Source organism: Tachysurus fulvidraco, chromosome 9 (assembly GCF_022655615.1).
Source record: "Tachysurus fulvidraco isolate hzauxx_2018 chromosome 9, HZAU_PFXX_2.0, whole genome shotgun sequence".
Classification (NCBI taxonomy): Eukaryota; Metazoa; Chordata; class Actinopteri; order Siluriformes; family Bagridae; genus Tachysurus; species Tachysurus fulvidraco.
Window position 1 is genome coordinate 28,080,940 of NC_062526.1, and position 10,000 is coordinate 28,090,939.

At 44.8% G+C, this 10,000-nt stretch overlaps 1 protein-coding gene across 1 annotated transcript in view; it reads left to right on the forward strand.

Annotated features, from left to right (window-relative positions):
- The window catches only part of ptprk (protein tyrosine phosphatase receptor type K), a 68,527-nt gene that overhangs the window by 8,100 nt on the left and 50,427 nt on the right, over positions 1-10,000 (forward strand). Inside the window, exon 6 of the mRNA XM_047817970.1 lies at positions 1,617-1,910. Coding sequence (XP_047673926.1) covers positions 1,617-1,910 — 294 coding nt within the window. The remainder of the gene's footprint in view (positions 1-1,616; positions 1,911-10,000) is intronic.

A 10,000-nucleotide genomic window follows, 5' to 3' on the forward strand; every position in this document is an offset into this window, starting at 1 on the left:
CAACTCCTCACTGCTGTACCGCACAACACTACACAACACTACACAACTCCTCACTGCTGTACTACACAACACTACACAACACTACACAACTCCTCACTGCTGTACCGCACAACACTACACAACACTACACAACTCCTCACTGCTGTACTACACAACACTACACAACACTACACAACTCCTCACTGCTGTACCGCACAACACTACACAACCCTACACAACACTACACAACACAACACTACACGACTCCTCACTGCTGTACCGCACAACACTACACAACCCTACACAACACTACACAACACAACACTACACAACTCCTCACTGCTATACTACACAACACTACACGACTCCTCACTGCTGTACCACACAACACTACACAACACTATACTAAAATCACACTACACTATGATACACTACTGTACACAACACCACACAGCTCTCTCTCTCTCCCTCTCACACACACACACACACACACACACAGACAGGCACAGGCACACACACACACACACACACACACACACACACACACACACACACACACACACACACACACACACACAGAAGATCGGGGCCAAAACAAAAACACATCAGCACCACATAAAAACACCAAAAATGAGAGAGTCAGCTGAAGAGTAGAGCTCTGGGGTGGGGGTGGGGGGGGGGTGGGGGGGATGATGAGAAGAAGAATATATTAAGTGAGAATAAAGGACATGAGATGGAGAGAAACTGGGAAAGGAAAAGAGAGAGAAAAGGATGGGAATAGAAGGAATGTAAAGGAAAAGTGTGTGTGTGTGTGTGTGTGTGTGTGTGTGATGAATGACCTGCCAACATCACACAATAACACCTGATGAAATACTCATCTCACACACACACACACACACACACACACACACACACACACACACACACACACACACACACTTTTTTCTTTTCCCACTGCCTTTTCTTTCGCTTCTTTTTTTCCTTTTCTCTTCATTTTGTTTTCAGCTTCTTTTTCTTCTTACTTCATCCTTTTTTATAATTTTTTTTTATTTTACTTTTTTACAGTGTGTGTGTGTGTGTGTGTGTGTGTGTGTGTGTGTGTGTGTGTGTGAGTAGCAATGAAAAAGCCAGAGTGTGTATTAATGCTGAATGCGGCGCATTTCGAGAACACGGACAAACACTCGAGATGAAGCAGCGTAGAAAAAGCTTTTAAACACACCGGGCTTTATTAGAGCTGCATTCACACACACACACACACACACACACACACACACACACACACACACACACACACACACACACAGAGTGAGTGAGTCACGGTTATTTTCATTAACTCGCTTCACATTTTATTAGAGATATAATAAATCTGTTTTTATAAATATTTATAAGCAGAGACAAGTTTCCTTAAAGAACGACAGATTCACAGAGAGGAAAACAAGATTACTGTGTAGAAAACAAAGGGACACGGTCCATAAAAGTGAGAGTGAGGGAAGGACGATAGGAAGGAAGGAAGAGGTTGAATTGTGAAAGAAAAGAAAGGAGAGATAAAGGAGGAAAGAGGTGTGTAGATGAGACTGGATTGTTCAGGGCGGAGCTTTAACCCAGCCTTCAGTAACCTAAGTGTTTCTCTGTCACAGAGCCTCCAAGGCCTATAGCTCCGCCCCAGCTGCTGGGCGTCGGCCCGACGTACCTGCTGATCCAACTGAACGCTAACTCTATCTTTGGCGACGGGCCGATCATCCTGAAGGAGGTGGAGTATCGCATGACGTCGGGATCATGGACCGAGACACACGCCGTCAACTCGCCGCATTACAAACTGTGGCACCTCGACCCCGACACGGAGTACGAGATCCGCGTCCTGCTGACACGCCCCGGAGAGGGCGGGACTGGAAAACCTGGCCCTGCCCTCATCACTCGTACCAAATGTGCAGGTCAGTGATGTCTATCTGACTCCGCCTACTTCTTATTACCCTTCACATTTACATTCACTGCACAACAATACCATATATGGGAAAACAACAGCACACAGATTGCACAGTGATTTGCATAACTCCGCCCCCTTTTCTTTTAATTGTCTGTCGCTAAACTTCTCTGTCTCAGTCCCATGTAGTTTTCTACTTTTTTGGAGCTGAGTGTCTTCTTTCTTTCTTTCTTTCTTTCTTTCTTTCTTTCTTTCTTTCTTTCTTTCTTTCTTTCTTTCTTTCTTTCTTCTATTTCTTTCTTTCTTTTTTCTATTTCTATCTTTTCCCCCCTTTATTACAGTACCTCACCATTTTATTGTCTTTTTTCTATTTCTTGTCCATTTATTTTGTTTCCTTTTTATATGTTTTTTTCCCTCCACCATATTTTAGATTTCTGTACCCGCTTTTCATCATTTCCATTCTCTCTGTATATGTTCCTCTTTCACACACACTCTCACTCTCTCTCTCTCTCTCACACACACTCGCTCTCTCTCTCTCACACACACACACACACACACTCGCTCTCTCTCACACACACACTCGCTCTCTCTCTCTCACACACACACACACACACACTCGCTCTCTCTCAGATTGAGATTCACACTGCTGTGTCTCCAGATTGGAATTGAAGTTTGAAGGTTCTTTTTTAAGGACTCTGTGTGTGTGTGTGTGTGTGTGTGTGTGTGTGTGTGTGTGTGTGTGTGTGTGTGTGTGTGTGTGTGTGACATGACTTGTGATAGAAAGCTTGTTTCTTCTTTCATCTCTTTCAGCCAATCACACGCTTATCTCAGCTCAGACCCTCCAAATTTACTCAATTACAGTCTGAGTGAAGACACACACACACACACACACACACACACACACACACACACACACACACACACACACACACACACACACAGCTGGTCTGCTGCTACCCTTCTCTCCAGCTTTTAGAAAGTGTGTTTGTGTTTATTTTGTGTATGTTGATTGAATGTAGAGATCGATTTTTGAAGAGCGGGATCTGTAGTGTGTGTGTGTGTGTGTGTGTGTGTGTGTGTGTGTGTGTGTGTGTGTGTGTGTGTGTGTGAGAGAGAGAGAGAGAGAAGAGGAGATGGAAGTGTGTGATGTGTATGATTTATTCCTGTACAAATGTCGTGCCATTTCTCAAATAGCGTATTGATCGCTTTTGCCCCAGATTCAAAGGAAATGAAAGTACACAAGGTGTACACAAACACACACACACACACACACACACACACACACACACACACACACACACACACACACACACACACACACAAACACACACACGCACACACACACACGCACACACACGCACACTCACACAGACACGCGCAGACACGCACACACAGACACACACAGACACACGCACACTCACACAGACACACACAGACACACACACAGACTCTCACACACAGACACACACACACTCACACAGACACACACAAACACACACAGACACACACACACTACACTTTTAAACACACCGTCACATTTACACACAGCATGGCTTTATCTCAGAAAATGCAACAGTGATATGAAATAGGTTAAGGGTGCCAAAACTTATGAGAACAGTAACCGTGTTTTACCAGTGGAAAAGTTGTGTGTGTGAGAGTCTGTGTTTGTTTGTGTATGAGTGTGTCTGTTTGTGTGTGTGTGAGAGTCTGTGTGTGTGTGAGAGAGAGAGTCTTTGAGTTTGTGTGTGAGAGTCTGTATTTGTGTGTGTGTGTGTGTGTGTGTGTGTGTGTGTGTGTGTGTGTGTGTGAGTGTGAGAGTCTGTGTTTGTGTATGAGTGTGTCTGTCTGCTGTCTGTGTGTGTGTGTGTGTGTGTGTGTGTGTGTGTGTGTGTGTGAGTCTGTGTGTGTGTGAGAGTCTGAGTCTGTGTTTGTGTATGAGTGTGTGTGTGTGTGTGTGTGTGTGTGTGTGTGTGTGTGTGTGTGTGTGTGTGTGTGTGTGTGTGTGTGTGTGTGAGAGAGTCTGTGAGAGTCTGTGTGTGTGTGTGTGTGTGTGTGTGTGTGTGTGTGTGTGTGTGTGTGTGTGTGAGTCTTTGGATTGTTGGTTAAAGGAACAGTGAAAAAGATGTTAGGATTTTAAGTCTGATGTGTCCTCTGTGATCATGCTGATGTAGTAGAAAACACACACACACACACACACACACACACACACACACACACACACACACACACACACACACACACACACACAGCCTTTCTTTAGTCCAATTCTCACTTAACCCACCCTGTCCCAAACCCTGTCTTGCCTCAGGCAGGTTAAAGGTCAATTCCAGGGTGTTTAGTTTTTTCTGTGGGTTTTTTTTTTGCTGACGCTACACTTCTGTTTTAATTGGACGAGCTCGGTCACTAAGCAACATTGTTGTCAAGGTGAAAAGAAAAACCTTGACGTTCTGACTGTGATGCCTCTGTGAAGGCGGAGCTTAAACATTAATCAGCTGATCACAAGCCAGACGATGTGACATCACCAACGGGATTTCTTCAGCTTTCATGTACACGTGATGCTAATCATAATAAAAGCCCCATGAGCTAAAGCTAGCTAGTGACGCGAGTCGCTCAAGTAGCCTTAATGTTAGCAAACAGTTTCAGTTAAATTCGATTACTTATAGCATGAAAATATTAAATATAACATTTATTTAGTTCACTATAAATAATAACATGCCTTTAGTGCTCTCTGTTTACTCTCTGTGGAGGACAACAGTGTTATATAAAATACATACAAATTTACCCTCCAGGCTAATGGCTAAACATTTTGGGTCAGATTTCTGCCCCAGTTCACGTCTATTCACGTCGCTTTTATTCTGTTTCTCGGCTTAATGCAGTTTCCCCTGAAGGAGTTGATCTACAATAATCCCAGCAGATTGCATCAGTTACATTCAGGATGTTGTTGTAGCTTCACTTTAGCTTTAGCTATATTTAAGGGGTACTGTGAAGCACTGGGGGGGCTTAGTGGTTAGCACGTTCGCCTCACACCTCCAGGGTCGGGGGTTCGATTCCCGCCTCCACCTTGTGTGTGTGGAGTTTGCATGTTCTCCCCGTGCCTCGGGGGTTTCCTCCGGGTACTCCGGTTTCCTCCCCCGGTCCAAAGACATGCATGGTAGGTTGATTGGCATCTCTGGAAAATTGTCCGTAGTGTGTGTGTGTGTGAGTGAATGAGAGTGTGTGTGTGTGTGTGTGTGTGTGTGTGTGTGTGTGTGTGTGTGTGTGTGTGTGTGATTGAGAGTGTGTGTGTGTGTGTGTGTGTGTGTGTGTGTGTGTGTGTGTGTGTGTGTGTGTGTGTGTGTGTGTGAATGAGTGTGTGTGTGTGTGTGCCCTGTGATGGGTTGGCACACCGTCCAGGGTGTACAGCTAAGCTAATTAGCAAAACTAGGAATGATAAACATCTCATGTTTACGTTGTACTTCATGTTATAATAGAAGAGAAAAATGCTAACTTACTACTGAACAGATGAATAATGATGTTACGCTACCTTCAGGTCACATGACCACACTGGACATCACACCGCGGTCTGTGAGCAAATCTCAATTCACACGTTCATTTTTTTAATTTGGTAACACACACACATACACGCACACACACATGCACACACACATGCACTTATACATACATACACACATGCGCACACACACATACACACACATACACACACGGGATGAAGGGATACAGTGACGGTTCATTACACTTCAGTGTCCTGTGGCGTTAAGAATCTCGTGCTACACATCTGAATTACAGCACCTTAAAGTGAAAACACACACACACACACACACACACACACACACACACACACACACACACACACAGACAAATGTTTTATTTACGCATGTCCTCGCGGGCGGCAGCTCATAAACACGGACCGTTTTTCCATCATGTAGCTACAGGATGTTTACAGCATGCCCCGACTGGCCTACACACACACACACACACACACACACACACACACACACACACACACACACACACACACACACACACACACGTTCCCATAGACAGACCTGTCCTGCTGTTAATGGCTCTGTTAGTCCATAGAGGGTCCTGCTGTTTCTCCCAGGCTATAATCTCTCTCACTCTCTCTCACTCTTTATTTCTTCTCATCTACTTCCTTTAAACCACTTTTATTCTTCTCTTCTCTACATATTTTTTCACTTACTTCTTCCTTTCTTCTTTTCCTTCCCTCTTTCTCTCAATCCTATTCCTTCTTTCTTCACTCTTCCCTATGGATGTATATTTCTTTCTTCTTTTAATCCCTCTTTCCCTTTAGACCTTTGTTAGACTTCAATCCCTTTTTCTTAGCTGAGCTCTGAAGTTGGGGGGGGGGCAGTGCAGCGGAGAACGGAGTAAACCGAACGTGTGTGAATCTTCTGGAGGGTTCTGAAGGTGGGGGGGGGGGATCTTCTGGAGGGTTCAGGAGGTGAATGAAGGTGTAGACTTGCTCATGGGCCACTGACCCTCAGGAGCATCTGAAAATGAAGGGCAGATGAAGGGCAGGTTTCCTGAAGAGGTTATGAACCCACCCACTGGACCCTTGTGTATTTACTTACGGGTTTTGGGTCCTTAGTATTTTTGGATTCTTACCTGCTGCTTTGTGCAGAATTTCCTCAGACAAGTTCAGAGTCAGAGCCAAATGTTCACAGTCCATTAGAGGGAGGTCTTGGTGAATACCAAATAATCTGTAGGAATGTTTTCCTCTAGACTGTTTTTCTTCAGACTTACCCCAGTCAGTACGGTTGCCAAGGTACTTACCCCAGTCAGTACGGTTGCCAAGGTACTTACCCCAGTCAGTACGGTTGCCAAGGTACTTACCCCAGTCAGTACGGTTGCCAAGGTACTTACCCCAGTCAGTACGGTTGCGAAGGTACTTACCCCAGTCAGTACGGTTGCGAAGGTACTTACCCCAGTCAGTACGGTTGCGAAGGTACTTACCCCAGTCAGTACGGTTGCGAAGGTACTTACCCCAGTCAGTACGGTTGCGAAGGTACTTACCCCAGTCAGTACGGTTGCAAAGGTACTTACCCCAGTCAGTACGGTTGCAAAGGTACTTACCCCAGTCAGTACGGTTGCCAGGTACTTACCCCAGTCAGTACGGTTGCAAAGGTACTTACCCCAGTCAGTACGGTTGCAAAAGGTACTTACCCCAGTCAGTACGGTTGCCAAGGTACTTACCCCAGTCAGTACGGTTGCAAAGGTACTTACCCCAGTCAGTACGGTTGCAAAAGGTACTTACCCCAGTCTGTACGGTTGCCAAGGTACAGCAATTAGGTATGGAATTGTTTTTGGTTTTATTAGCTGTTTACTCCAACACTGTGTGAGGGGTCAGTTTAGATGGAGGTCACCGGACGAGGACGAGGACGAGGATCCTGTGAGGTCTTGTCGGACCTCGTCACTAACATCATGATTGACAGCTGGTAGAGAACAAACTTTCACATGTTCTCCACCTTTACTGAGATGCATTAGATGGTGGAAGGCTACACTTCTGACGTCCTTTATGATACGTCCTACCTACCAAGATGAGAGTCTACCAGAGTTCTCCTCCACCCTCTGCTGGTGCAATGCAGTGCAGGTCTATGTGAGCAGGTTCCTTGTCAGGAGAACATCAGGAGAACATGTTGGGAAGGTTATTGTGATGCTTGACTCACATCTACACCTCCTCTTCTCATTCCTTCCCTGAGATGTCCATGTAAATCAACTCAAATACAGGTCACAGCCAAGCTCTCTCTCTCTCTCTCTCTCTCTCTCTCTCTCTCTCTCTCTCTCTCTCTCTCTCTCTCTCTCTCTCTCTCCCCCCATTTCTTTCTATTTTTCTTTCACTCTCCTTTTAACTCAGCTTTATTGGTTTTATATTTAATCATTTACCAGGCTTGTGTTCAACCCTCACTCATTTCTCCAGGGAGCAGGTTTTGTATTTGTCTATCTTCCGCACACAAGCTGGTGGTAATTAATTTCTCACTGTGTTTGGTGTGTTTAATGTAAAGAAAGTTCTCTCAGCAAAAAATGAATCTGGCTTTATGCTGAACATTGCGTTTACAAACAGTGCAATCTGTCTCTCTTTCATTGTCTCTTACTTTCAGGGTTTTTGTCTCTCATTCCATCTCTCATTCTTTCTCTCGCTCTCTCGCTCTCTCGCTCCCCACCATAGAGTTGTCTCTTAAATTAAAGCCACGCATGCATACACACACCTGCACAAATCCAGTTCACTCTCCAAACCTCTTGTGGAGATAAAGGTGTGTGTGTGTGTGTGTGTGTGTGTGTGTGTGTGTGTGTGTGTGTGTGTGTGTGTGTGTGTGTTTGCCCAGGCTTCCCACCGGTCTTCCATGTAGTCGTAGGATTATCGGCGTCTGTGGGGAAAGGCGATTTAAATGGAAATGACTCAAACCTGAACGCTTTATCCGAGCAAGAAATGTCTGGCCATCACGGGGTCCAGTGTGGACACGTTCCAAACCACACACACTATTCACTATGTAGTCCATAGAAGCACCTTCATCTTTGGATTGGACTGAAACTATATGCTTTATAACCATCTATTTTACATGTGCATTCACCACATAGTTTAGTTAAACACTGACAGACTGTGCTTCAGGACCTCACTATTACGTGTAAGACTTAATAGTGCACTGGGTAGTGAACAGTGGAAGTGAACAGTGGAAGGTTCCGGACAGATCAGTGTGAAATGTAATAATTTCTCTTTTATGACGGTAAGGTTTGTGTGTGAGCAGCGTGAGGTGGGCTGGCATGTGCTTAATAACACTATTACCTATAATCCTGTGTGTGTGTGTGTGGGGGGGGGTGCGCGTGTGTTTTCGTGTGTGTGTGTGTGTGTGTGTGTGCACGCATATATGTGAGTGTGTCCTAGTTTGCTTATCAGAGCTTAGGCAGGCCAGCACTATTTGAATTTCAAAACGGCCAGTTGGTTTTCAATACCTAAATTCACCATCGCTTACCCTCCATTTCCTGTGTGTGTGTGTGTGTGTGTGTGTGTGTGTGTGTGTGTGTGTGTGTGTGTTCTCTGAAATTATTTCTTTTCTCTGTCTCGGATGAAGTGTTTTGACTTCTTATGATGGAGAGTCTCCATATCCACTGAAGTGTGTGTTTGTGTGTGTGTGTTTGTGTGTGTGTGTGTGTGTGTGTGTGTGTGTGTGCGTGTGTGTGTGTGATTAACCTTTCCTTAGCCTCATAACACTCTGATTCTAAAGGTGTATTTGAATTCATCACTTTTATTCACACACACACACACACACACACACACACACACACACACACACACACACACACACACACACACACACACACACACAATAAAAATGCAATATCTCAGCCACAGTATGAATAAAACATCACCTGCTGAGCGCATCATACTCAATCACACACTCTCTCAGAAGTGTATTTTCTCTGTGTGTGTGTGTGTGTGTGTGTGTGTGTGTGTGTGTGTGTGTACATGACATACACATATACACACTGTTCATGCTCTCTATGCATTTTTGTGTGTATTGTTAGTACAGGACAATTTGGCTTTTCCCCCAATCATTTCCAAAGGTATAGTAAAAAAATGTGGTGCAGTTTAAAATCCCAAACTGCTCTGTGGTCTGTTTGGGACCAAACAAGTGTGTAGCGTGTCTGATGTTTACAAAAGGAACTTGTTATTTTTGTTATTTCACTTTTTCATTCGCTCGGAATCAGAAAAGAATAAAATTTGCCCTTATCTTTCAACCTCTTCAGAGTCACTATAATTGTGTATGTGTGTGTGTGTGTGTGGGTGGGTGGGTGTGTGTGCACGTGTGTGTGCACGTGTGTGTGCGCGTGTGTGTGTGCGTGCATGTGCGCGTGTGTGTGCGTGCATGTGTGTGTGCGTGCATGTGTGTGTGCGTGCATGTGTGCGCGCGTGTGTGTGTGTGTGTGTGTGTGTGTGTGCTATATCACTTTGAGTAACTGCAGGGGTAAATTACAGGAGCACACAGCATGCCTGCTGATTACACGCAATCAGGAAGTAATGTTAGTGCAGCGTGGAGCAGCCTGCATGTACCGGGCAAACTTTATGTGCAAAACGTGTGTTGA